General features: G+C 67.6%; 8 protein-coding genes across 8 annotated transcripts; 3 read left to right on the forward strand and 5 right to left on the reverse strand.

Moving 5' to 3' along the window:
* Window positions 1-301: 301 nt before the first annotated feature.
* On the reverse strand, window positions 302-5,206 carry JCM10292_005610 (uncharacterized protein; the record flags this gene model as incomplete). Its single annotated transcript, XM_076651774.1, has 4 exons — window positions 302-1,126; window positions 1,189-4,011; window positions 4,096-4,620; window positions 4,709-5,206. 4 exons carry the CDS (start codon window positions 5,204-5,206, stop codon window positions 302-304), a joined length of 4,671 nt encoding a protein of 1,556 aa, XP_076502646.1.
* Window positions 5,207-5,665: 459 nt separating this feature from the next.
* On the forward strand, window positions 5,666-6,814 carry SWC5 (Swc5p; the record flags this gene model as incomplete). The annotated part of the gene is made up of 4 exons (XM_076651775.1): window positions 5,666-5,847; window positions 5,904-6,116; window positions 6,190-6,579; window positions 6,649-6,814. 4 exons carry the CDS (start codon window positions 5,666-5,668, stop codon window positions 6,812-6,814), a joined length of 951 nt encoding a protein of 316 aa, XP_076502647.1.
* Window positions 6,815-7,087: 273 nt separating this feature from the next.
* JCM10292_005612 (autophagy-related protein 13) lies at window positions 7,088-11,702 on the reverse strand (the record flags this gene model as incomplete). The annotated part of the gene is made up of 5 exons (XM_076651776.1): window positions 7,088-9,842; window positions 9,939-10,747; window positions 10,835-11,041; window positions 11,106-11,423; window positions 11,556-11,702. The coding sequence occupies 5 exons, from the start codon at window positions 11,700-11,702 to the stop codon at window positions 7,088-7,090; spliced, it is 4,236 nt and encodes a 1,411-aa protein (XP_076502648.1).
* A 281-nt stretch (window positions 11,703-11,983) lies between these two features.
* Window positions 11,984-12,712, forward strand: JCM10292_005613 (glutaredoxin; the record flags this gene model as incomplete). Its single annotated transcript, XM_076651777.1, has 4 exons — window positions 11,984-12,049; window positions 12,315-12,330; window positions 12,402-12,560; window positions 12,654-12,712. The coding sequence occupies 4 exons, from the start codon at window positions 11,984-11,986 to the stop codon at window positions 12,710-12,712; spliced, it is 300 nt and encodes a 99-aa protein (XP_076502649.1).
* Window positions 12,713-13,319: 607 nt separating this feature from the next.
* DOT5 (thioredoxin peroxidase DOT5) lies at window positions 13,320-14,495 on the reverse strand (the record flags this gene model as incomplete). The annotated part of the gene is made up of 4 exons (XM_076651778.1): window positions 13,320-13,371; window positions 13,439-13,737; window positions 13,909-13,979; window positions 14,042-14,495. 4 exons carry the CDS (start codon window positions 14,493-14,495, stop codon window positions 13,320-13,322), a joined length of 876 nt encoding a protein of 291 aa, XP_076502650.1.
* A 206-nt stretch (window positions 14,496-14,701) lies between these two features.
* RAD30 (DNA-directed DNA polymerase eta) lies at window positions 14,702-18,356 on the reverse strand (the record flags this gene model as incomplete). The annotated part of the gene is made up of 11 exons (XM_076651779.1): window positions 14,702-14,928; window positions 14,998-15,715; window positions 15,772-15,849; window positions 15,912-15,988; window positions 16,100-16,191; window positions 16,268-16,398; window positions 16,475-17,019; window positions 17,124-17,196; window positions 17,281-17,445; window positions 17,561-17,633; window positions 18,034-18,356. The coding sequence occupies 11 exons, from the start codon at window positions 18,354-18,356 to the stop codon at window positions 14,702-14,704; spliced, it is 2,502 nt and encodes an 833-aa protein (XP_076502651.1).
* Window positions 18,357-19,043: 687 nt separating this feature from the next.
* JCM10292_005616 (uncharacterized protein) lies at window positions 19,044-23,867 on the forward strand (the record flags this gene model as incomplete). The annotated part of the gene is made up of 3 exons (XM_076651780.1): window positions 19,044-19,511; window positions 19,572-22,492; window positions 22,553-23,867. 3 exons carry the CDS (start codon window positions 19,044-19,046, stop codon window positions 23,865-23,867), a joined length of 4,704 nt encoding a protein of 1,567 aa, XP_076502652.1.
* Window positions 23,868-23,994: 127 nt separating this feature from the next.
* On the reverse strand, window positions 23,995-25,918 carry JCM10292_005617 (uncharacterized protein; the record flags this gene model as incomplete). Its single annotated transcript, XM_076651781.1, has 9 exons — window positions 23,995-24,091; window positions 24,158-24,370; window positions 24,433-24,479; window positions 24,542-24,600; window positions 24,658-25,115; window positions 25,170-25,216; window positions 25,299-25,357; window positions 25,422-25,793; window positions 25,852-25,918. 9 exons carry the CDS (start codon window positions 25,916-25,918, stop codon window positions 23,995-23,997), a joined length of 1,419 nt encoding a protein of 472 aa, XP_076502653.1.
* Window positions 25,919-26,046: the final 128 nt, after the last annotated feature.

A 26,046-nucleotide genomic window follows, 5' to 3' on the forward strand; every position in this document is an offset into this window, starting at 1 on the left:
CGGATATCGTCGCACGTTGGCCTCCTCGGAAGACCCCGGAAATCAAAGGTCAACTCGGCGTCAGCCTCTGACGTGTTTCTGGCGTTGTTAAGGGTCTCGAGACAGGGCAGACTAGCCTGGCAATGTATTTGCGAGTCTTCTGAGAGGAGGCGAGAGAAGCCGGAACAACCGCTCCCTACGGAGATTCAAAGGCGAGCGAGCGAGCAAGCGGCGTTGCAGTGCGTGAAGAGTAGGGTATACCAACAGTGACACAGACACAACCAAGCGTGACACACTGACCCGGGGAGCACCGAGCCCGCCCTCAGTTCCACAACTCGCTCTTGCGGTTCTTGGGCCGCCCGCCGTTCCGCCCCGTCGTCGGCTGGCTCATGCTCTGCCGCGAGGCCTTGGCCGCCGTGCGACCTTTGCCCTTCTTGCCGCCCGCCGCGTCGTCGTCCGAGTCGGACTCATCCTCGTCGTCCTCGTCTTCGTCTTCGTCGCGCGCGAGGAAGTTGCCCTGGCTCGACCCACCGACGGGCTGGCTCGCCGCAGCGGCCGCCGCCATCGAGTGGCGCGTGCTGCGCCTGCCCGGCGTCGCGCTGTCGAGCTGCGAAAGCGAGAGCATGCGCGAGGCGCGTCCGCTCGCGCCCGCCGCAGGACCCGCAAGTGTCGGCGTGCCGTTTGCGCGGGCTGCGCCGCGCCCGTTCGTCATCGTCGAGGCGGTCGAGGCGGCGGGCGTCGCGCTGCGCGAGTCGCCGTTGGCGCCGTTCGCAGTCACGGCGCGGCTCGCACGCGGAGCAGCACGGCGCTTGGCAGTGGCCGAGGAGGGGACCGGCTGGGACGCCGCCTGGTCGTGCGCTTGCGACGGCTCGGCCGAGGGCGAGCGCGAGGCGAGGCGTGCAGACGAGGCACGCGTCATGCGCGTCGGCGTGAGGAGCGCAATGGGCGGAGCGAGGTGCGCTTGCGTAGGCGGCTTGACTGGCGAAAGCGACTCGGGCCCGCGGGGAGTAGAGTCTTCTTCCTCGGCATCGTCACCGTTGACCTCCTCGCCGGACGCGTCGCGAGCGGGCGAGAGAGCGGGATCGACAGGTGCGTTGGCGGTGCGAGCAGACGGCTTGCTCGCGGGAGAGGCAGCATCGACAGTGATCTGCGACGAGCATGTCCGGTCAGAAAAGCTCGCAGAGCGCAGAAAATGCGAGGTGAACGCACCTGCACGTCCTCCTGCACATCCTCCATCGGTGCATCGCCGTTGACCTTCGGCGACGCCGCCTCCTGGTGCTCCTGGTCCTGCACCTCATCCAGCTGCTCCGGCAGCTGCGTCTGCGACTCGAGGAAAAGCGGCTTGTCCTTGTGCAGCGGGACGAACTGGCTCTCGGCGGGCGGCGGAACGGGCGTCGCGCCCTCGCCGTCCTCGTCGTCGTCGTCCGCATCGCTCTCGGCCGGCGGAGAGACCTGCGACGGCCTGCGCACCTCGATCGGCGAGCTGTGCCGGCTCCCGTCGCTCATGAGCCCGATCGTCGTCAAGTCGGGGTAGATGCGCTCGGCGGGGACCTGGCTGTCGCCGCCGTCGGGCGCGGCGACGGCCGTCGACTGCGGCATCGGCTGCGGCGAGGGCGAGACGCGACGCGTCTCGACCGCCGCATCGTCGTCGCCGCCATTGAGCGCAGTCGTGATGGGCGGTGCAGCGGCGTCGTTCGCGGAGGGGCGGGGTGCCGGCGCAGGCGAGTTGGCGAGGACCGGCTCGCCCGTCGCGGGCGCGCCGTTGGTCGTCACGTCGGCGGCGCCAGCCTCGGGCTGCGAGACCATGTCGACATCCTCGTCGACGGCAGCAGGCGGGACCGTGTCCGACTCGTCCTCACTCTCGCTCGACTCGTCCTCCTGCCTCCCCTTGCCCTTGCGCTTCTTGCGCTCCTCCTCCTCGCGCTCGAGCTCGTCCCAGTTGAAGCTCGTGCTCTTGCGCCTCGCCGCCCGCGCCTCCTCCTCGCGCAGGATCCGGTCCGCCTCGTCCGCCGCGCCCGCCGCGGCGTCAAAGCGCGCGGGCGACGAGCTCGGCGCGGCCGACAGCGCCTGCTTGAGCGGGCTGCCCGCGCCGAGCGCGCCGCGGGCTGCCCGCAGCGCACTGGCGCCGGCGCCAGCGCCGCGCGCGGGCGACTGGCTCGGGAGCGAGACGAGGCTCGAGCGCTTCTTGGGCTTGGCGAACGCCGCGGCCGCGAGCGACGAGAGCGACTGGCGCCCCTGGTTCAGGCGGTTCGCCGACTGGCTCAGGAGACTGTCGCTGCCGCCACGGGCGGCGAGGTCGTCGTCGTCCGAGGAAGAGTCGTCGTCGGACGACGAGTCGGACGAGTCGGACGAGCGGCCGCCACCGCCGATGCGCGGGAGGGCAGGCTCGGGCGACGAGGACGGGAGGCGCGTGTTGGCCGCGCGCGAGAGCGTGTCGTCCTCGTCGAGCGCCGGCGCCGGCTCCGGCTCGTCACCATCGGCGGCCTGCTGCTGCTGCTGAGGAGCGGGCGGCGCATCCTCCATCGGCTCGTCCTCCTGCTCCTCCTCGACGGGCTGCTGCGGCTGCTGCTCCTGCTCCTGCTCCTGCTCCTGCGTCTGCGTCTGCAGCGCCTGCGACTTGCTGCTGCTGTGCGCGCCCAGACTCTCGGCGATCGCCTCCTCGTCGTCCGACGTGACGGGTGTCACCTGCTCGCTCTCGATGCGCGCACGCTCGACGGCCGGGTGGCCGGCGGCGGCGGCGCGCACAGGCGAGGAAGGCGCCGCCGGAGCATCGCGCTGCGTCGCGAGCTGGTCGACCTCTTCCTCCTCGTCGTCTTCGAATTCGACGGCGACATCGTCTTGGTCGGCGGCAGCGTCGAGGTCCGCGAGCTTGACCGCCGGCGACCCGGCGGCGGGCGGCTGGTCCGGCAGCTCGGGCTCGGTCGACGGCTCGCGCTCGTCCTCGATCGTCTCGGGCACCTCCTGCGTCTCGTCCACCTGCTGCTGCTGCTGGGGTGCGTTCTCACCCTCCTTGTCCTCCGTCGGCGGCGGCGCGACCGACGTCTCGCGACTCGTCTGCTGCGACGCGCCGGCAGCGGCAGCGGCGGTGCCCAAAGCCTTGCGCTGCGCCTTTGTGAGCCGGACACGCTTCTTGGCGCGCTCGGGCCCCGAAGAGCGCTGCGAGTCGGTCAGCTCGCCCGCGTCGCCGTCCGGCACTGCGGGCGCGGGGGAGGACGACCGCAGCTGCGGCTTTTGCGACTGGGACGGCTGGGGCGCGGGCATGGGGGCCGAGGAGGGAGGCGCCTTGATCGTCTGCTGCTCGGCGCGCGCGACGGCGGCGTCGTGCGCGGTGCGGGCGACGCGACGCAAGGTTGGGTCCTCGGTCGCGGGCTCGACGGCCTTGCCCTTGCCCTTGTCGACGGCAGGCTGCTGCTGTTGCTGCGGGACGACGGCCGTGGCGCCCCTTCCGCCCGGCTCCATCTCCTCGTCCTCGTCCTCAATCTCCTCCACCTCGACCTCGCCCTCCGCCTCCTCCCCCCTCGCGCGCTTCCTCCCCCTCCCCCCCTCGCCCGCCCTCAGCCCCCGCTCGACCTCGTCCCCGAACCCAGCCTCGACCAGTCCCTCTACGAGCGCGCGCACCTGCGCGCGCGTCTGCGCCGGGTCGGCGCCGAGCGCGGGGAGGACAAAGGGCGCGAGGACGAGCGAGAGGAGCGACTGGGCGCGCGGCTCGGGCGGCGAGGAGGCGCCGTGCAGGACGAGCGCGGACGAGGACGCCGACGACGCGCGGGCAGAGAGGGGCAAAGAGTCGAGCTTGCGCTTCTTGTGCTTGGTTACGGCGGCGGCAGAGGGAGGCGCGGGAGCGCTCTTGGACGAGGACGCGACGGGCGCGGGCGACTCGGCGCGCTTGCGCTTCTGCGCGGACTGAGAAGCCGGCGCCGAAGAGGAGGAAGAAGTCGACGTAGCAGTAGCGGCGGCGGCCGAGACGCGCTTCTTGCGCGGCGAGGTGGCGGTGAGATTGAAGGGCTGCGAGGCGGGAGGAGGAGGCGCGGCGGGCTGAAAGTGCTTGCGGCTCGTCAGTATGTGGCTCGGCCCCAGGAGGGAGGAGCGAGGCCGAGCGAAGGCACGTCTCGCACGCACCTCGGTAGCCTTGCCCTTGCCCTTGTCCGCCTTGGACGGACCGGCCGCGCCCTCCGCAGCAGCAGCAAGAGCAGCCGCCTCTTCCTTCTCGCGCGCCTTCTTCTTGTCGCGCTTCTCCTTCTTGCGCGCCTTTTTCTCTTCGCGCTTCTTGCGCTCGACGGCGTCCTCCTCCTCGCCGTCGTCGTTCTCCGGCTCCGGCTGTTCCTCCTCCTCGTCCTTCTCCGCAGCCTGCTCGTCCTCCTTCGCCGCCTCCCTCTCGCGCCGCTTCTTCTCGTCCTTGCGCGCCTTCTTACGCGCCTTGCGCGCCTCGGCAGTCGACGCGACCGAGCTGGGCGCGGTCGAGGGAGCGGGAGCCGCAGGGGCGGGAGCGGGGACGACGACCTTCTTGTGGGGCTTGGAGGAGGTGGAGAGGGGCACGGGGCGGGAAGGGGTGGCGGTCGAGGTCGAGGTCGAGGTCGAGGGGCGCGACTTGCGCGTCGAGGTGCGAGATTGAGGGGCGGCGGGGGGCGGGACGGGACTGGCCTGCTGTTTTCGGGAGAGCGTACGGAGGTAGAGTCAGCACCGAAGCGAGCAACCGAGAGATGCGAAGCGGGATGCCTCGACGACGACGCACCTGGGACGCGAGCTGGTCGACCTCTTCTTCTTCTTCTTCGTCGTCGTCGTCGTCCTGCGCGACCGACTCCTTCCCTTTGCCCTTGCCCTTGTCGGCAGCGGCGCCCGTCGACGCGCTCACGACGGCCGGAGGAGCGCCGGCCTTTTCGAGCGCGCGCTGGAGCGCGCGTTCCCTCGCCCGCTTGGCAAACTCGCGCTCGGCCTCTTGCTGCTGCTGCTTGTCGTTGGCGGTGGTGGTCGGGGTTGCGGCGGCGACGACCTTGGAGGTGCGCGGCTGGGCGGGGGTGCCGTCCTTCCTGGGGCGGCCGGGCCCGCGCTTCTTTCGGGGTGCGGGGTCGGGCTTTGCCGGGGACGACGACGACGACGCGGCGCGGTCGCGCTTGAGTGCGCGGTGGTGGAGCTGCTCGTCGTGGGCGGCCTGGGCGAGGAGGGCCGAGGCGGCGGACGAGGCGCGGCGGGACGAGGGGGCGCGGGTGGGCGAGGGCGGGGCTGCGGGCATGGTGGGCTGGCCTGGGGCGGGCGGGGCGGGTGAGTTGCGGGCTGCGAGAGGGGAGAAGACGGGGTGAGCTCGAGGGGAGGGGAGAGAGCGAGCGAGCGAGACGAGGGACGGACCGGGTCGGACGGGCGAGACGAGGTCGAGAGACGGTACCTAGAACGCGTGCAGTGTGGCTCTCGAGACTTGCGAGCGTCTGCGGGTGCACAGCGTGTGCCCGCCGGTCGAAGCGAGACGAGGGACGCGAGGGGGAAAGCGAGTCGGGTGAGGCCGAGCGAGGGACAGACGGGTGCACTGACTGCGAGCGGGTGCACGTCGCTCTGCTGCGCGCTCGCCGGGCACAAAGAGGGCGGACCGAAGGGGAGCACCGCCGTGAACGTTTGGAGCGACCACCGCCAGCCCTCGCTCGCTCTCCGTCTCTGTGTACTGCTCGAGCAGAGAGACTCGTACTCAGGTCCACACACCATGGCCCCGCCCCGCTCAGTCGCACAGCAGCGCGACGACCCCGACCTCCTCCCCTCGGACGACGACGACGACGACGACTTTCGCCTCTCGGACCACGACGATGCCGAAGACTCGGACTCGGACTCGGACACCGCCGGAGACGCAACACAGCAGGGCACGGCGCAGGGCGCCACCGAGCCAGCGTCCGTCTCTCCCTCGCTCTCTCGTCGCAACCACGCTCACCCCCGCACTCGCACAGCCTCGACAAGGCCGCAGTAGACGACCTCTGGGCCTCGTTCAACGACCCCGCCTACACGGACCCCTACGCCCCCTCGACCTCGACTTCAACCCCCACTTCCGCGCACCCCGACCCGACCGCACAACCCAAGGGCAAGGGCAAGGCGACCGCGCACGCCGACGACGACCTCGTACAGATCACCGTCGAGTACGAGTTTGCCGGCGAACGCGTAGAGTGCGCACTCGCTTTCCTTCCTTCCGCCCACCCCTGCACTCCCTCGCTAACCCCGCTCACCCACCCACCGCAGGCAGCAAAAGACCGTCAAGCGCTCCTCGGCCGAAGCCCAAGCCTTCTTCGCCCGCCAGCAGCGCTCGGCACCAAAACCCACCGCTCCCTCGTCTGCCTCCTCGGCTCCCGCTCCTCCTTCCTCCGCGCCCGCCTCCAAGCCCGATCCGACAGCCGCCTCGCTCGACGCTCTCTTCGGGTCCGAAGACCCCTCCACCGCTGCCTCCTCCTCCTCCACTACCGCCGCGCCCGCCCCTCCCGCCTCCTTACCTCCGAAACCCGCCCCGCCTCCCAAGCGCAAAGCCCCGTCCGCAGGTGGCGGCGGGCTGGCCGAAATGGCCGCGACCCTCGGCGTCGGGCAGAAGAAGGCCAAGCTCAACACGCTCGAGAAGAGCAAGCTCGACTGGAACCAGTTGCGTCCCCTCCCCCCTTTTTCCCCTCCCTTCCCTTCCGTCCGGCGCTGACGAGTGTGAGCGAGTAGGTACGTGAGCACGCAAGAGGGGCTGACGGACACGCTCGCGCACGCGCGCAAGGACGGGTACCTCGACCGGCGCGACTTTCTCGACCGCGTCGAGCAGAGCGGGATCGATGCGTGGGACAGGGCGAGGCAGGGCGCGAGGAGGGGCGGCGGCGGCGCGAGCAAGTAGCGTTTGTGTGCGTGAGAGGGGGCGACATGTGGACCGAGGGCGGGGCGAGGGTCGCTTGCATTGTGATGCATCCCCGTTTTCGATGCCCTTTCTCTCATCCTGTCGCGCGCCGAGACTCCCGCGAAACACCGAGTCGACGATGCAGGGCATGGACAAACATGATCCAGGCACAGCCCAAATGCCAGGGAAACCTTAAGTAGACGACAAAAGAGCACGAACGTAAGACGAACCCTCCCTCCCTTCGTCCATACAGCACACGACACGCGCGGCCCCTCAGCCCATCCACGGAATCTCGGGCGGACTTCCCCCCGTCCCAGCTCCGCCACTCGCTCGACTCGCGCTCGCCGCCCTCCGCGCCGCAGCGAAATACCCCCCGCCGGGCGCCGCACCACTCGCGAGCCCGGCTCCTCCGCCGCCCAGGCGTGTCGCAGCAGGCGTCGTGTCGCGGCTGTGCAGCCTCCCCGCCGCTGCCGTCACTGCCGCCGCAGAGGGGGCAAGCGCGTCGTCGTCTTCGTCCCGCCGGGCGCCCCACCTCCCCTGCCTGTCCTCGCCCTCGCCCGCGCCCTCGTCTTCGTCGAGCTCCAGCCGCCCAGCCGCCTCCCCCTCACCCTCGTCGTCGTCGTAGCGATACAGCGACGACGCCTCGGTGCCCGTCCCGCCCGTCCCGCCCGTCTCGAACGACGCGACCGACGCCGCGACGCTCTCCCCCCTCGCTCCCCCTCCCCCGCCCGCAAACCCTCCCCTCCCCGCCGCAGGGGGGTTGACAGGCTGTCGCGCCGCGCGCGACAGGTACGTGTACGTCGACGGGCCGCGGATCGTCACCGGTTCGGTCGAGGTCGACGTCGTCGGCGTCGCTGCGGGCGGGTACGGCAGCGGCGGGTAGGGCGCGGCGAGCTGCGCCGGCGGCGGGGGGTCGTGCGAGGCGCGCGAGCCGGGAGAGGCGAGCGGGGAGGTTGTGGACGAGACGGGGAGCGGGAGGAAGCGCGGCTCGGGGCCGGATGCACGGTGATGCGCGCGGTGCTGGTGCTGAGGCGCGTCGCTCGTTGAGGAAGAGGGCGTGGGAGCAAAGGCGGCAGCAGAGGGAGAGGCAGCCGTCGACAGCGGCGGGCTCGCGATGGCATGCAGAGACGAACGATACCCTCCCGCCCCGGCGGCAACGGCGGCAGCGAGAGAGCTCGACTGGGCGCCACCGTCGCCGGCTCGGGCCGCGCTCGCCCGCTCGCGCGCATTCGCAGCCGCTTCAGCCGCCGGGTCCTCCTCGATCGAAAGGCGGCTCGTCTGCCGTCTCAGGCTGGATAGCCCTCCTCCTGCTGCTGCTGGCCCGCCTCCCCCTCGTGGACTGCTTGACACGCCGCCGCCAGCGGTAAGGAGCGACAGCGGCGGCGGCGAGGGGCTCTCGCCTCCTCCGCCGCTCGAGGGGAACCCGCCAAAGACGCTCGAGCGCAGGAGGCGCAGCTGTTCATCGACGTCGCGCTTGTTGAGCACCATGCTTCCCCTCGTCCCTGGCCCTGCGCCGCCCGCGCCGCCGCGCTGCTGCTGCTGCGCTGATCCGGACGCGGCGTACGACGACGAAGACGCGAGGCGGCTCGCGTCGAGCGCCTTGAGGTCCGGCTTCGAGTCGAGCAGGCTCAAGAAGCTGTTGATGTCGTCGGCATCGTCCGGCGCGCGGCCCTCGTGGATGAAGCGCTTCTTGTCCGCGCCGCCAAAGCTCGAAGACGACGATGCCGCCGTCGACGGGGACCCGGACGCCCCGCCTCCTCCGGCGCCGCCGCCGCCGAGTCCGCCCTCCTGGTACTGCCGCATCATCGTCCCCAGCCTCGACGGGCCCGCGGCGCTCGCGCGCCCGAGGCTCCCCGCCTGCCCGAACGACAACCGCGACGACGCCGCCGTCCCCGTCGCCGCTGCTCCGCCGCTCGCGCGCCGCGCCAGCGCCGGCACACCGACACCTGCACCGACGCTCGAGCCGCCGCTCTCGGGCCCGCCGAGCGCCCAGGGCACCTCGCCCGACCCGCCAGACGAGCCCGCGGGCGGGCCGACGCCCGCGCGCGAGTAGGCGTACGACGCGCCGCGCGAGGTGTACGACCCGCTCGAGCCGAAGACGCCGCCGGTCGCAAGCGGCGAGCCCGAGACGAGTTGCCGCGAGGCCGGCGCGCCCGTCGTTGCCCCGCTCGGAGACCCGCCGGTGTACGACCCCGAGGCGTGCGCCGCGTGCGCGAGGTAGCTACCCGGGCGGAAGATGGGCGACCCTCCTCCGCCGCCGCCGCCGGAGGACGAGGTGATGCTCGTGCGGCGGACGATGGCGCTCGACGCCGAGCCGGGGCTGGGGCTCACACGCTGAATCCCGCTCCCGCTCCCACCGGAAACGAAGCTGCTGCCTCGTGCGCGCGAGAGCGAGATGAAGGCCGGCTCGACAGCGGCTCCGCCGCCTCCTCCTGCGGCTGCGTGCGCAGTGGCCGAGGTGCTCGGCGCAGCAGTCGCCGAGCTGGGCCCGCCGGCGAGACTGCTGCTGTAACGCCTGATGCTGCCGCTGCCGCCTGCAAGCGGGGACGACGAGGCGCTCTCGCCCGTGCGGGCGAGGTAGGATGATGGGCGCGGCGAGGGCGATGGAGATGCGCCCGGGACGGGAACTGGGGCGGGAGCTGCTGCAGGCTGCTCTTGTTGCTGTTGCTGAGGCGAGAGCGACAATGGGCTCGGAGCAACGGGACCATGTTGCTGCTGCGTCGCTTGCGGGCCAGCGTACTGGTGCCGGGACGAGAGCGAGCCGTACGAGGGTAGCGGCCCGAGACCGGTCATGCCTCGCCCTGGACCGCTCAGCGCGGGTGACCCGCCGCGCGCAAGCGGACTCGATGAGATAGGGAGCGAGCCTGGTCGCGCATGCTCGTCGTGTGCGGCCGAGGTCGTGCTGGCGTAGCGCGCGACTGTCGGGCGGAAGAAGTCTTCGTCGATGAAGCGGGACGAGAGCAGCGTCTCGATCTCTTCGACCGAGAAGTCGGTGTTGATGCGGTACGTGACGGACAGCGAAAGGGTGCTGTGGGAGAGAAATAGGTGTTCAGCAGGCGCATCCCAGCCTACACTCCGACCGTCTGTGCAAACGGTCGAAGAGATGAAGCTCGCGTCTACTCACCCGGAAGGTGTCGCCACTCCAGGAAAGACGATCGTCGCCGTCTCTTTCTCGTCCGCGGCGTCCTCTTCGAGCCTGTCCTCGAGCCCAATCTCCGCTCGTCCCTCTGCGCCCTCTCCCGCGCCTCCCACGCGCATCCGCATCTCGATGCCGAGCCCTCCGCTCCGTCCCGCACCACCACCACCGCCGGCTCCTCCGCCGCCGCCCGAAGGTCCTGCCGCGCCCGCCGCGCCCGCGCCGCTGCCCCTCCGCCGCGCAAGCTTGCGATGGAGCGCATAAGCAGGCAAGACCCGCGCAAGCTGGTACAGCGCCCTAAAGTGCCCGATCGCGCGCTTGTACACGGTCGGGAGCTCGGTCTCGCCCGCTCCCGCGCCCGCTCTCTCGGGGGGCACGAGCGCGAGCGTCCACCGCTCGAGGACGACGGCGGGCGCGGACGGGTGCGCGGACGAGGCGTCGGCTGCGCGGGCGAGCGGGCTCCGCAGCGCGCCGCCCGAGGCGGTGGCGGGACTTGCGCGGCCGGCGTATGGGGACGGACCGGTGGCGCCTGCTGCGGTGCGGAGGGAGGTGACGCGCGTGCGCTTGCCGCGCTCGTTCGAGAGGACGAGGGCTTGGTTTGGAGTCAGGTCCGAGGTCGAGAGGAGGACGTCGAGAGTCATGCACGGGACGGGTGAGGGATGGGGGAAAGGGCGGGAGGAGGACGAGGACGAGAAGGAAGACGAGGTCGAGGACGGGGTCGAGAGGAGGCGAGAGACATTGCGCCAGGTGCGCAGCTCGGGGCGGAACTGCTCGTTGTCGGGGAGCTCGAGGTTGAACTGCGCCAGCAGAGAGAGCGAGGTCAGGGTTGAGTACAGGTTCCGGGATGCTGGCGGAAGTCAAACCGAATCTAGGTGAGCACGCACCCATTTGTTGGTCCTGCGCGGCTTGTCCCGACCGGAAAAGCTGCCCCTCCGACTGCGCGATGATCCTCCGACGCCCGCTAGGCCACCGGACGACGAGCCCGCGGCTGCTGCGGCCGATGGCGAGAGCGGCGTGCCGGGCGGGTCAAAGTCGGCGGGATGCGTCGCGCGCGTCTGCGAGACGACGGCGCACGTCTTGGCGTAGAAGTGCTGTCCGAGGCAATGGAGTCAAGGTGTTGTGGGTAAGGGCAACGGTTCCGAGAGGCGGGCGCACCTGCACGAGCTGGTCGGCCTTTGTCTGCTCTGCCCTGCGCGCATCTGCAGCGCGAGCCCTCTCGCCGTCGCTGACTGCGCCCGCGCCTGATCGTCGCGCGTGCATCGCCAGCGCATCGTCGCTGTCGGCCGGATGGGCGGACGGGGACGGAGCGGCGGCGGCGTCGCGCGCTGTGCCCTGCGGGCGGGCGCGCGAGAGTGCAGAGTCCACCTTGGAGTGCTGCTCTGCGGCGTGCGGGCGCTCGATTGGGGGAGTGTGCGCGGGCGGGAGAGTGCGGAATGGGGTGATCGCAGGCGGAGCAGGCGGTGGCTGCGAGGGCTGTGAGCGGTGCCTCGGTGTATTTGCTGCGACAGATTCTGTTCGAGTGTGCGCCTGCAGAGCAAGGCCCTGCTCAGAGCTGGCGGGCGTCGGTGCGGGAAGGAAGACGAGCCCGATGTGGGGGGGACCAACCGGGGTCGAGTGCGCGGCGACTGCACTCGGAGCAGCTGCCGTTGCTCGTAAGGCGTCTGTGAGAGCTTGAGTATTCTCGGGTAGCGCCAAGCGCCCGTACAAGATCGAGAGAGCCAAGTGGTCGTCGTCGTTCCGCGTCGATCGCATCTCTCGAGACGAGTCGACGCACTCTCTTGATCCGCCGAGAGCGCACTGAGCCGTGGTCGCAGTAGTGTCACGATCCTCGTGCTAATTACCCGCCGTCCTACTTCACGACGTTGACTCGCTCGCCTCGTCGCTCGCATCTTCTCTCTCCCGCTCACTCACACCCACATCCTCGTGAGCACACAGCGAGCGAGACTGAGCGTGCGCTTGCTCAAGCTCCAGCCCTGACGACAGTTCTCGCGCCCGCAGCCCCGACCCGCTTCCCCTCCTCACACTCCAGCACCATGTCCGCCAAGTCGACCGTCGACGCGAAGATCGCCCAGGGCAAGCGCACTGTCGTCTTCTCCAAGGTCAGCCATTCCTCTCTGGCGTCTCCCACCTGGGATACACGGCCCCTACGGCCTGCAAGATGGCGACCTTGCGTCCTCGCTCTTACCTCATCGCACGCCGAGCGACCTCTGCCGCCGCCCCTGCGAGGTCGTGCAGGGCGGGCGCACCCACTGCAGCGAGATTGTACTCTAAGTGCCCTGTCTGCAGCAGCACTGGCTCCGTATCGGTCCAAGTCTTGTGCATCTCGCTGACAAACTTCCCGATCTGCCCTCCTCGCACCTGCAGTCGTACTGCCCCTACTGTCCGTTCCTCCTCCTTCATCAGTCCCCCCTGGCCGAGCGCTGACGTCGCGCATCCCGCGCCCCTCACCAGGCCGCCGCGCCAAGCAGCTCCTCAAGGACGCCAACGAGGACTTTGACGTCTACGAGCTCGACGAGTTTGACGAGGGCGCCGACTGGCAGAACGCGCTCGCCGAAAAGACGGGCCAGCGCACCGTGCCCAGCATCTGGATTGGCGGCCAGTTCATTGGCGGTGCGTCCGTCCTGCCTCGTCGTCTTCCCCGTCTCTTTTGCACGCTTCCGCCGTGACGAGTCCTGACTGGTGAACGATTGCGTTGATGGACAGGCTGCTCGGACCTCGAGGCGCACCAGCGCTCGGGCAAGCTCAAGCAGCTCCTCGCCTAAGCGAGTGCTTCCCTCGTTTCCAGTGCCTTATCACCCTCAGAGATCCAAGATGAAACACAGAGTCTGCGCTTCTACACGCTGCACTATGTGCCGGGGAGCAAAGGAGAGAGTGCTCTCCGCCGCTCGGCTGCTTCTCGCGCGTGCTCTGCGCAGCAGTCAGCTCGCGCATTGACGCGCCTCGTCCGCTTGCGCGTCCTTCTCTCCCCCAGTCTGCAACACAAAAGAGGAGAACAGCGTGGATGGCACAAACACGAGACGAAAGGGGAGATCCAACTACACGAGTCGCGACTCTGCGTCCAGACCTCGAACGAGTTGGGAGCGCGCGGCGACGAGGAGCGGAATCTGATCCGACGACTGGCGGGGGTCAATAAGAGGGAGAGCACACAAGGTGGGTGAAGAGCGAAGTAGGTGCGGAAAGGAGGGAAGCACGTGTCTTTGAGCGAGAGGCGGAGGGAGAACGCAACTAGGATAGGGTAGAGAGAGAGCGACAGGACGACAGCGGCAGAGACACACAGACTGGAATCACAGGAGCAGCAAGGAAAGTGGCGGAAGGGTATAGTCGAGAGGTGCACGAGTGTATCGAGAAGGGGTGGCGAGTGAGGCCCGTTTACTCGGCCTTCTTGTCGTCGCCGGCCGCGAGGTCCTTGATGAACTGGAGGCTGCAGGCCAGGCGCGCGGGAACACATCAGTTGCATGTTGACGGAAAGAGGTCCGTTATGCGCGCACGCGTTCTTGGCGTCGTCGGCGGGCTTGACGCCGTGCTTGGCCTCGAGGAGCTTGCCGCCCTTCTCGACGACCCAGTGGCACCGCTTCTTGTCGCTCGTCTGCCCGAGCGCGCCGAGGAGCTTGCCCTCGGGGTCCGACAGGAGCGAGTACCCGAGCGAGTGCTTGGCCTTCCACTTGTTCTGCGCCGCGGGCAGGTCGTGCGACAGGCCGACGACCGTGTAGCCGAGCGCAGAGAAGGCGCCCTCGGTCGCGCTGTCGCGGTACAGGCACGCTTGCGTCGTGCATCCGGGAGTGTCGGCCTGCGGCAAGGGGGTGAAGTGAGTCAGAGAACGCGTCTGGCATGTGCGGCTGAAGGACTGGACGCGGAAGCGCGTTAATCAAGCGAGTCGAGACAGACCTGACGGCACGCGCAATGGTCAGTACGCGTCTACAGAGTGAGAGGTGGGCAATGCGCGCAGAGAATAACGCACCTTCGGGTAGGAGAAGATGACGAGGGAGTGCTCAGAGTAGAGGTCCTTGAGCGACACCTCCTTGTCGTCCTCTGCGGACGCGCGCGGCGCGTCAGTCTAGCTCCAAGAAGGCTAGATGATGGGGAAAGCACACCGTTGCGGAGCTTGAAGTCGGGCACGATGTCGCCGACCTTGACCTTGCCCGCGACGTCCTTGTCGGCGACGGCGGCGACGGCCTTCTTGGCCGCCTTGGGCTCCTTCTTGGGCTTGGGCTCCTTGGGCTTGTCCTTCTCCTCCTTGCGCGCCTTTTTCTTCTGCTCGACGGCGTCCTCGGAGCGGTCGGTCGGCGCCTTGCGCTTCTGCGCCGGCTTCTTGTCGGCCTCGACGCCCGCCGCCTTGGCGACTGCGCGCGCGGCGGGGCGGATGACGTTGCGCTTGACGGTCTTCTTGACCTTGGAGACGGCCTTGCGCGCGGCGGGTGCCGCCTTCTTCTGCGCCTTTGCGGCGGCGGCGGCGGCCTTCTGTTTCGCGACCTCTGCGGCCTTCTCGGCGTCGCTGACGCGGCTGGAACGGCGCGGGGCCGAGGCTGAACGACGGACTGCAGGCATCTGGACGGGGCAGCGCGAGAAGCGAGGCGGCGAGAGTAACACGAGAGGCGAGGAGCGAGGGCGACAAACAAGAGGCGGCGATCGCGTCGCGTCTGCCCGCGCCGACTGCCCGGGTTGACCTCTCGCACAAACACCGCTGCAGGGCTCACAGGGTGCGCAAAGAGTAATGTTACGACGACAGGGTTACTCCACTTCCGAAGAGATGCTCAGTCGCGCTTGACGAGGAAACCGCTCAGCGTCCCCCTCTCCTTCTTCTTCTGCTTCTTCCCGCCGCTGCCCCTCGAAGCGTCCGCTCTGTCCTTCTCCGACGAGTCGTCCACCCTCGTCTTCTTCTTCTTGCGGACCGGGCCAGTCCCGGTGGCAGAGTCGAGCGAGGATGACGATGAAGATCCGCCGGCAATAAAACCCCACCCGCCCTTCTTGCGCTCGCGCTCTGCGCACATTCCAGACGCCACATGTCAACAGAGGAGTCAGAGCAGCGAGTAGAGGAAGCGCGACGCACCGAGCAGATCCCTCGCGACGTGCCAGTCGGCATGCTCCGCCTTGACGCGCTCGAGCGCCTCGTCCGCCCCGCCTGCATCCGCAGAGAGCTCCTTCCCGCAGCGCTCGCACGTCGCCGTGACGCGCGTCTTCTTCTTCGCGCGGCGCGGCGCACCAACGGTCGGTGGCGGATCCTCACCCTCCGACGCAGACGACGACGAGACCAGGTCGAGCGTCTCGGTCCCGTCCGGCTGAACCGTGACAGCCGGCGAGCGCGAACGCGGGCGCGACGTTAAAGGCTTCTTGCGCTTCGTACCCGTCGGCGCAGGCTTAATCTCGTCTGCTGCAGTGCCCGCGACGGGGCGAGCCGGGCCCGCGCTCGTCTCGCGCGACATGGGCTGGGCCGAGCCGGCTGCCGCATTTGAGGCGGCTGCAGGACCCTGCCTCGCCTTTTGCGCGGCAAAGAAGCCCTCAATGCCTCGCTGCCCGTCCTCGAGCCGCTCGAGGCCAGAGAAGCTCAGCTGGATGTTCGAGTACGGTCCGACGGGACTCGCGTCGCTGATCGCGCCCGCGTTGTGCGCCGAAGCCGTTGCGATTGATGCGCCGAGGGCGACGCGCAGGAGCTTCTCGCCGTGCTTGAGGATGTAGGCGATGCAGAGCGACGAGGTAAACGGGAAGGGGGCTTGATGGGAGCGGATGACGAACGAGGGGGAGCGGTGCGTAAAGGTAATCGTCTTCGGCTGCGCACCAATTCAGTGAGAGGGAGCGAGCTGAGCAGAAGGTGAAAGGGCCGCACCCAAAGACCGGGCGAAGTGTCACGAGCCTCGAGCAAGCGGAGGTGCAGCTCGGTAGCGAGAATATGGAGCCAGTGCATCTGTCGATCTGTCGTCAGTACGTTCACACGCGAGCGCTGGCGAACGGGAAGGCCAGACGTACCACTTCGCCGTATGTGCTGATGGAGGGGCGAAAGTTCTTGCTCGACAGCATGCTCTTGACCTGCGTCTTGGTGTCGACTGCATGCAAGTAAGCGTTAGCTCGGCATCGCCGACGAACAGCTGTCAGGAGGGCTCCCCGATATAGCATTAAGGAGCGCCATCCAGTAACCTAAAACGCACGACACGCACCTTCGGTGTAGTCAAGTCCACGAACAATCTCCCACAGCCACGTCCCGCTCGCCTCACCAAGCTTGGCCTTGAGCTCAGGAAGGGTAAAGTCACTGCAAGTCCCGATGCACGACTGTCAGCGACGAGGTCGCCCAGAGCGAGACGGTGCACGGCGGCATTCGAGCTCACATCAGGTCGCTGACCGTGTTGGCTTCGTACGTCTCCTTGACGGCCGTGCCGAGCTTGCCTCCGAGGTTGCGGATCTTCTGGAACGGCATGGGGCGGAGGAAGGCGGGCACTGCGCAATGGCGCAGGATCGTCTACAGCATCCGAGTCCGTCAGTACGTAGGCGCATCGGTCGGCGCAGAATCTGCTCGCCCAGAAACCGCGACGCACCTGCGCATTCGGCTTCTTCCACCCTGCGCACAGCTTTGCGAGCATCTTGTTGGTGGCAATCCCAGCCGAGCACGTGTACCCGAGCCGCTCGCGCACGATCGCGCGGATGTCGCGCACGAGCGATGCGCCGAGGTACAGGCAGATGTCGGACCAGGTGAGGGGCGGTTCGGGCGGGTCGGGTGTGGGCGAGTCGTCTTGCGAGGCTGCGGCTGCGGCAGGCGGCGTTCCGGCGGCGGGAACTTCGAGGGACGAGTCGCTCGTTGCCGCGTCGACTACTGGCTTTGCAGGCGACGAGGACGAGGGCATTGGCGCGCCGGTTGGGTCGAGGCGCTTGACCTTGTCCTTCTTCTGCCCGCTGATCGGGATCAAGTTGCCAACCTCGTCCCAGCGGTAATCGGTCTCGTTGACACCGAGAGCAGACGGAGGTGGGAGCGGCTCGTCGAGGTTGCCGGAAGGTGCGGTCGCGAGTGCCGGGTACTTCTTGAGCAGGAGCTCGCGAACGGGGAGCGTAAGGTCGAGATAGGATTCATCAATCGAGGCCTTCTCTGCAAGCGGCATGTCAGAAACGATGCGTCAGTCTCGACGCTCGAAAAAATCGTGCGGGAGCTGAGGCCGAGCACAAGGCGAGAGTCACGGGCGCCGAACGTACCGACGACAGGGCAGAACTCGCTGAAGACCTCGACGATCTTGCGCGACTCTTTGCGATACATGTCGAGCGAGACCTGTTCATATGGGCTGATGATCAGTGCCCTGCTGGACGCCTGCATGGACAGTCTGCGAGCGGATCATTCCGGCTCGGCACGCACCTTGTGCGTCTCCGGCTTCGCGCCGTCCCAGTATCCCGGCTCGGTCTCGCCGTTCTTGTACGTCTGCACGTGGACGAGGCGCAGCATCGGGCACTTTTTGAGCGCTTCGGCGGGGGTCTCGTGCCGCGTGATGCCGTACGCGCGAGCGGGATAGTTGACGGCGATCTGCTCAGGGGATAGTCAGCACACAGGCAAGCTTTGACTAGTAACGTTAGACCGGTAGAGCGGGACAGCTCCATGAAAAGGAGAGAATGCGATAGCGAAGGTATCGCAAACGCACGAGACCGTTCCATTGCTGGACCGCCATCGGCTGGGTTTCCGGTATGCCCAGCCTCGACATCTCCATTGCGGCGCTGTGGAGTAACGTTTGTGCAGGAGGGTTCGAAGATTGAGGAGCACCAGCGACGTGCAAGGTTAGCGAAGGAGACGAGAAAATTACTCAGTGTCAATAACGACTTAGGTCTTCAAAGTCACGAAGGGAGCACGCACTATGCTGCGTCAATGTCGATCAAGGACTGAACACTCCAGCGTTTTGACGCGAGGTGAGCGAGATGTGGACAAGCCAGAACGGGCACGGGCGAGACGGGACACGGTTCAGTCGGACAGCGGAGCGAACGTCAGCTCGCAACCTATCACAGACAGCAAAAGAGACGGAGGACGCACGCAAACCCTGAGCGGATTGCTAGCAGCGGAACGAAGCGCGGTCAACTCGAATCCCGGACAAGAGCCAGAGAGAGGAACGCCGCAACGCACGCAGCTCCTCCGTTGTTCGAACCGAGTAAATGCCTGTATGTTGGCATTGCTTGCGGCGGGAACGCAGCGTCCCGAGTCGCGGGCCCTCGCTCGTCCTCATCGTCGTCGTCGCCTTCGAGCCCCTCGCTCGCGCGCTCCTTGCCCTTGATCGACCCGCCGGTACGGCGCTTGGGCGGGACGAAGGGCACACTCGCCGGTGCAGCAGCAGGGCGGATGCCCGGGTGCGGTCGCGGCGGCGAGCGGTTGCGAAAGCCAGGCGGACGAGAGGTGGGAGAGACGCTCCGGCGGGTTGGGCCGCGGTCTGGGATGGGCGGGCTGCCCATGCCGGTCCTGCTCGTGGGTGCGCGGACTCTCTGCGCGACTGAGCAGAGCGTTGGACGGGGTCAAGCCCGCAAAGGTCAAAACTGCCGAGATGTCACTCCGCCGTCGCGGCGATCGTGGGTCCGAGAAGTACTGGAGAGCGCCTGCGAGGCTTCCAGCAGCTGTGACAGGCGAGTCAAGTACTACTCGAGGCGCCGCGCAAGCTGGAACGGTCCTCCCCTTGCTTCTGCGTTCCAAGCGACCCGCCCACTGACACATCTAGCTCTACGCAGACACGTAGGGTGAGCGAGCAGCCGTACTGAGCCCACCGTACTGCTTCTGAACACCGTAGAAAGCGGCGCACTTTGACGCACGTGCGGCGAAAGACGCGTGTGGTCCTCGTCCTTGCCTCTTTCGGTCGCGCAAACCTCCTGGCACCAACGGTCGTGCTCGTGCTGCTGCCAGCGAGCATTTCCGCCTTGCTTTTGACCACCGCACCTGCTGCAGGGACACGCTCAGCGGCTGCACACTCCTTCATCCGCCGCCTCGCCTCGCCTTGTTGATCGACGCGTTTCCGCCCCTCGGTGCGCCCCGCCTGAGCCGTGTAGCCGTATCCGAACTGCGCTGATCCGCTTGCAGGCTACAGTGCACCCACTTCGACGCGTCGCTCGTGCGCCCGGACCCCTCCCTCGAGCTCTCCTCGACGGTCCATGTCGGCTGCTCCTCGTCACTCGCGCATCCCGCGCTCAGCGCTAGGAGCCAGCTCGGCCGTGAACGAGAACGCGCCCGTCCAGCAGCACACTCAGGGCAAGAGCATCGCTGCCAAGCGAGCAGCGACCCGCGTGTCGGCCATCCCCCTCGCTCCTGCATCGACTCTCCAGCCCAACCACGACCGCGCACTCGCCAAGTCGGCTTCGCAGGCTACCCTGCGCATCCGCAAGCCCTCTTCGGCAGTCGAGGCGCGCGAAGACACGCCCCCGCCCGACATCTCGGTTCAGCATCCCTCGAGCGACCGACCAGTCGACGAGAGCGACGAGCCGCTGAGCCGCCGAGGGTCCAAGACGCGCTTCGATGACGAAGAGGCGGCAGACGAGCACGTGCAGATGCCCACACCGCCCAACTCCCAGAGCCCGCCTGCCGAGACGGCCATGCTTGCCGAGACTTCTGCGCAGGACTCGGTACGTGCTTTCATCGCCGAACACGCTACACGCAGCAAGTTGACGCGGCGTCCTCGACAGCTGCTCGCCCCGCCCGCCGTCTCTGCCAAGTCGACCCGCTCGCGCTCGACCTCTGCGCAACCCAAAGCGGCTGCGCCTGCCTCACGCCGCACCTCACGGTCGCCCTCCATCACCGCAGCCAGCACTATCCCCGCGGGCCCATCGCATGCGCCGCACGTCCTCGCTGCTCGGCGACGATCAAGCATTTCGCCGCTTCCGCCCCTCCCGGCTCCCCCTGCCGCATCCACCTCGACTTCTGCCTCTTCCGCCCCCGCACCCGCACCCGCCTCCACCGCGCGCAGCAAGAAGAAAGGCCCAAAGTCGCGCCCGCGTCCGAGCGAGATCCTCCCCGTCGCGCCGCTCCTCGACGCCGCATCGTCCTACTCGTCCTCGGACGAAGACGACGACCCGCTGCGCCTCCTCGGGCCGGAGCAGACGCGCGGACGGGGCGAGGGCAAGCGGCGTGCATCGCACCACCCGCCCAAGCAGCGCCTCGCGGGCGGGAAGGAGGTGCGCTGGTCGGCGGTGCCGCTCAGCGCTGAAGCGGCGCGCAGAGGGCGCCGCGAGTCGCAGATCAAGCTCGAGGGCGACGAGCGGCTGCTTGCGGACGACTCGTCCGGCTCGGTGCTGCGCTCGACGACGGCCAGCCCGCCGAGCGAGCGCGGGCTGGTCAGCGCGTGGTCGACCAGCTCTGTCGGAGCGGCAACGACGAGAGACATCGACGAGCCCCACATGCCATATCAGTCGCTCTTTGGCGATCTCGACGTCGCTGCTCCGTCGGGCGACTCGGCAGCGCAGTTCATTCCGCTGCCGACGCCGCAATCGAGCTTCGTCGCGCAGGCCGATGCAGCACCGCCAGGTGACCCGACGGACCTCGGCGGGTTCGACGGGCACGATGCCTACCTCGATCACGCGCTTCCGCCGCCTTCTTCCGACGCCCCTGCTGCAGGAGACGACATGATCGGTCTCGGGCTTGGAGGTCTCGGCGATCTGAGCCAGTTTGGCCAGAGCGACTCGTTCGTTGCGCTGCAGGATCCGTCGTCGGGCAGCGAGTTTGGCGACGATGCACAGGAGCCGGCGGCCGAACAGGACGAGCCGAGCGACGACGAAGGCGCGGCGGGCGACGCGGGCGAGATGTCCTTCTCGTACGGCTTTGGCGCGCCGCGCCGCACTCGCCCGTCGTACCCGCCGCTGTCGCCGAACCGGACCGGCGAGTTTGACACGACCATCGCTGTGCGCCTCCAGTCTTCGCCTGTCCGCGGAGTCGGTGTGCGCGAGAGCAGCGGGAGCGAGGAGGACGATGTCGAGGCGAGTCGCGGCCGGCCGGCGAAGGAGTGGCGCGAGGTCAAGGTTGAGGTCGACGAACAAGAGCACCAGCTGCTTCCGGCGTCCACTCTGCGCCAATCTACGCCCCTCCCTTCCTCTGTCGAGGCCAACGCCGCCTTGACGCCGCGCCCGACCATCTCGACACCATCGAACCTTCTCTTTTCCGCGATCCGCGCGCCCTCGCCTGCCCTCTCGGCGCTCTCCGCCCGCCGCTCGCCCCATCCTTCTGCGACTCCCCAGCTGGACTTTGCCTCGCCCCGCGTCGCGCGCGGCGAGACGCTCGCGCACCTCCTCGTCTCGTCGCCGGGACTGCAGCAGAAGTCGTGGACGCGCGGTCCTGCATTCTTCCGCTCGTCGACGAGCCCGACCGTCTCGCCTGCGCCTTCGCCGCGGCTCGGGCCCAGGAAGGACCAGGACGAGGAACAAGAGGAGGTTGCCCTCGTCGGACGGGAGAGAACTGCGCTCGAGCGCTCTCTCACTCGGGGTACGGATTCTCTTCCGGATGCACGCGGAGAGGAAGAGCCGGAGGCCGACGTCGCGCCGCCTACTCCGGCAAAGGACCGCCTCTCGCCCGTCTTTCCCGCGACATCGGCGGACGAGGACGAGCGCATGGCTTCGCCCGCGCAGTCCCTACGCTTGCAGAGTGGCGCGTTCGTCTCGCCTGCTCGCTCGGCATCCGGCGACATGGTCATGTCGTCCCCGTCGCCTCGCCCAGCCTCGCCGGCTCTTTCGACGCACTCGCTCGCCTCGCCCTCGGTCGACCGCAAGAAGCTGCCATCAACGCCCGGACAGCTTCACGGCACCGACATGAGGATGGCGTCTCCGTCGCCCGCGCGCCCCACCGGCAGCCCGCTCAAAGCGCGTCTCGGCGCCGCCGTCGAAGAGGGCCGATCAAAGCTGCAGGGCTTGCTCTTTGGCCCACGACCTGCTGCCGCCCTGTCTCGCGAGGACGAAGACGACGAGCAGCCGTTCGCGCAGTCTGTGTCGCATCCGCAAGCGCCTGCGTCTCTTGCCGACTCCACCTTTACCTCCCGTTCGGACGCATCCTTCTTCTCGAACGCCACGACGACCTCGGGGACTCGCCGCCGCCGTCGCTCGCGACCTTCACATCCGACCCTCCCAGTCATCGAAGTCTCGTCGACCGACCCGCGTGCGGCAGCTCGTGCAGCCGCCATCCTCAAGGTCTACCACAAGTATGTCGAGCAGGGCGTCGAGGCGGTCGACGCGGCAGAGATCGCGCACGCCGAAATCGCGGCAGCGGAGCACGATGGAGCCGATGACGAAGAAGAGGAGGAGTTGAGGACGCTGCTCCTCGACGCGGAGGACGAGCTGCGCGAGCACCTCCCGCCCACGCGCAAGGAGGATGACGAGGAGGCGCCGGCCAGCCGATGGACGTCGCGCGAGTGGCGCAAGCTCGAGCAGACGCTTGTCGAGCTCGGGAGGCGACAGCGGCGCGGGACGAGCGTCTCGTCCGCGGGCGGAGTGTCAATGGCGAGCGAGTCGATCGCGCTCGCGTCCGTCACGGGCGAGGACATCGACGCCGAACGTGTCGTCGAGACGTTCCTGCGCAAGCTCGGCGTTGCGAGGGAGGAGTGCGAGGACGGTGAATGGGCTTGGTGCGCTAGACTTCTTCGCTGGCGAACGACTGGCGGCGGCTAATGCATCACTCCCCACAGGGACAAGCTCCTTGTCCGCGTCGACGCGCTCAAGACCCGCAGGGCGAAAGACGCTCGGTCGTTGCGCGCCTCGTCAGCCGCTACATCGGCTCGTAGTCAGCCAGCGCTCCCAAGCGCGGCCTCGCTGAGCGCCGAGATGCAGCGCGCGTCCAAGTCAGTGCACTATGGCGACGACGACGTGCAAGAAAGCGACGAACGGTCTCAAAGCCCCGAGCTCATCGTCAAGCAGGAGCATTTCAGCGATGAGGACGATCTCAAAGGCAATGAGGATAACTATTCCGACGAGGACGTGTCCGGTGACTTCGCAGACGACACCTTCTTCGCGGCACCTAGTCGGGAACGTCGGGCTCGCCGCACTTCTATCGCTCACTCGCACCTCCCGACCGCCCTCGCCAACCCCGCTCTGCGCCATCTCTACGAGGATACGCCGCCGGAGAAGCCCAAGGTACCGATCAAGGACTTCCTTCGCGACGAGTCGCCCCCTGCCGCGCAGAGCGCGACGAGCGACTCGGCGCCTTTGCCCCGCGAGTCGACTCCCGACAATTTAAACGCTGCGCCCAAGTCGCCGTCTTCCGCCCAACGCCTCTTCTCCTACCTCGGCTCTTTTGTCCGCCGCTCGCCAGCTCCCGCTCCCGCCTCGCCCTCTTCCACACGGGCATCGCGCGCGGCGTCGCCCAGCTCTCCCGCGCCCGAGATGCAGCAGGTCCAGCTCTCTGCGTCGCTCGTCACGCCGCAATTCGCCTCGACGTCGAAGCCGTTCCCGCCTGTCCCGTCGCACGACAAGCCGCTGCCGCACATTTCAGAGCGCAAGATCCTCCCGCTCCCGCCTTCGCACTTCTCGTCTGCCGCCTCGAGCGGCGCCGCGTCGCCTGTCGCGTCTACCTCGCGGGTCACGCTCGACGCCGCGCTAGACGCTGACAGCTCGAACGACTCCTACACGTCCCTACCGTTTTCAACTTCGACCTCGTATCGCCAGCGTCGCCGCAACCGACGCTCATCCGGCGAGACGGGTCGCGTGTGGGAGGCGGTGCAGGCGATCGAGGAAGCCGAGTCGTCGCGCGAGGAGGAGGACTCTCGCATCATCAGCCTGCTCCAGTCTGGCGGCAGTGCCGGCGCCAAGCGCCGCGCGGCCGAGGGAGACTTGCGTCGCTCGCTCGGAGCAGACGACAAGGGCAAGGGAAAGGCGCGCGAAATCGAGGTCGAGTGGCGCGGGTACGTCGAGATCGACCGCGAACTCGACAGGATGATGATACCTTCGGGAACCCGAGCGACGGACCGCAGGGTGAGCGGTGAGAGGCGTGCTTCGCGCCAGTAGTACTTTTACTTCGTCTTTCTAGTAGTCTCTCCCCTTCAGTCGTTCTTATAGCCGTGACATGTGGTCTCTATCGATGCACGTACACCAGTAACCTTCGCAAGTGCGTGGAGAAGCCCGCTTCCCCCGCTCAACTCCACCCTCCGAGCGGATTCTTGCTCTTGAACGTCAGGCGCTCGTTTCGTCGCCCCGTGAGCTGCCAGTGAGCATTCTTGACGACATCGAGCCTGTGCGAACAGAGTCAAGGTCAGCTCGGATGTGCAAGCAGCATACTGGCATCGTCGGCAACGCACTTATTGTCCGTCCACGACCCGTACAATTGGGCAAAAGAGCCGTGGATGATGTCGAGGGACGACGGCGTAATGACCCAGGTATCGTCGAACGCATCGGCGATGTACATCGTCGCGGTCCGGCCGTCGGGCGTTGTGATGACTGCCTCAAGTCCGCAGTACGCTCGAGCGGCCGTCTCATAGTCGTAATCGAAGTTGGACAGCATTGTGCGCAGACTGAGCGGGTCGGAGACCGTAAGCGGAAGCACGCTCATAAGCAATCGAAGGGCGAGACTCACGAAGGTGCGAAGCCCGGCAGGTCGTTCGAATACGGGAACCCGCACCACTGCAAGCATCCCCAGTCTCAGCACTGCTCACTCGGCATGAGGAAGCAGAAGCGTCACGCACCGAATTGCCGTTCGTCGAGTCTCGCCCGCTGTTGGTGTCGTACCACGAGAGGATGGCATCTGCAGTCGTGAGTCAGGTGAGCGGCGGGCTCAGAAAGTTGTGCGTGCTCGACGTACTTGTGTTGTTGCCCAAGAAGCCCGAGATGCCAGCCTGCGTGAGCGCATTGGCCGAGGAAGACGGCGTCGGCGCGGTGTCCGTCGCCGACGTCTGGACCGTCGTTGGGATAGAGGTGGCGGACGTCACAGTAGAGGTGGGTGAGTCAGGCGTAGCCCACCCGCCAAGCGAATCCGTCGACTTGAACGTCAGTCGCTCGTTGCGCCTGCCAGTAAACCGCCACGACGCTTTCTTGACGACATTGTTCTTGTTGTCCGTGTACGAGCCGTAGAGCGACTCGAACGAGTCGTGGATGATATCGAGGGACGCGGGAGTGCGGACCCAGGTATCGTCAAAGGCGTCGGCGACGTAGAGCGTGACGGTTCGGCCGTCAGGCGTGGTGATCTCTGCCTCGAGGCCACAGTATGCCTTGGCCGCAGACTCGTAGTCTCCGTCAAAGTTGGCGAGCATCGTGTTGAGTCTGAAAGGAGCGCCCGCTCAGAGATAGATCTCGGAAGAAGTGGAAAGGACGCACGAAGGCGCAAAGCCAGGAACACTGTTGTCGTACGGGAAGCCGCACCACTGCCACAGGCGACCAGAGTCAGCGTCTCTCGTTTGCAAAGTGTGTAAGGAAGTTGTCGCAGCCGAAGGCAGGGACACTCACCGAGTTGCCGTTGGTCGAGTCGCGCCCGCTGTTCGTATCGTACCAGGACAGGATGGCATCTGCGCCCGTCTCGAGCTCAATGTCCGCAACCAATTTTCAGAGAATGGGCAATCTTTAGCGCACTTGTGTTCAGACCTGGGAAGCCTGTGACGCCCGCTTCCGTCAAAGCGTTCCCGGACGAGGTAGGCGGCGGTGCAGAGCTCGTCGAGGTCGTCGTCACCGCTGTTGACGGCTGCGCACTCGTCGCAGTCGATGATGGCAACGGATCGGGCGTCGTAGTGCTGGTTGCCGATGCCGCGCTCTCGCTCGCCCGACTGACCACCTCGCTCGCTCTTGCCTCAGGGATACACCGTCTCTTGCCGAGCGCGACGTAGCCCTCTTCGCACTCGTACCCGCACAGCGAGTTGCGGCACGTCGCAATCGAGTTGGGCGGGCGGTATAGCGTCCTGCATTGGAAAGCTCCTTTGCAGGCGACGGTGGACTGCTGGAGATCGCCTGGAGGTGCGATGCGTCAGTGTCTCGCTACAGTGGCACCTGTGTCCGCTCAACCTACTGATGGGAGCGGCGAGTGCCACTGCGGACCAGCCGACGACGAGCACCGCAGCGAGAGAGAGATGCATGGCACAAGAAAGGACGTCGACCAGCGGCGTCGGAGACAGACAAGGCACAGACACAGGACGATCTGGCGAAGGGCAGGAAGGCGGGCGCGACCAGCGCGCCGATGAAAGCACAAGAAGCAGAGAGCCGC

The sequence above is a fragment of the Rhodotorula paludigena genome (genome assembly GCF_050403205.1).
Source record: "Rhodotorula paludigena JCM10292 DNA, Rt_paludigena_JCM10292v1_ctg57, whole genome shotgun sequence".
In the NCBI taxonomy this organism is placed as follows: Eukaryota; Fungi; Basidiomycota; class Microbotryomycetes; order Sporidiobolales; family Sporidiobolaceae; genus Rhodotorula; species Rhodotorula paludigena.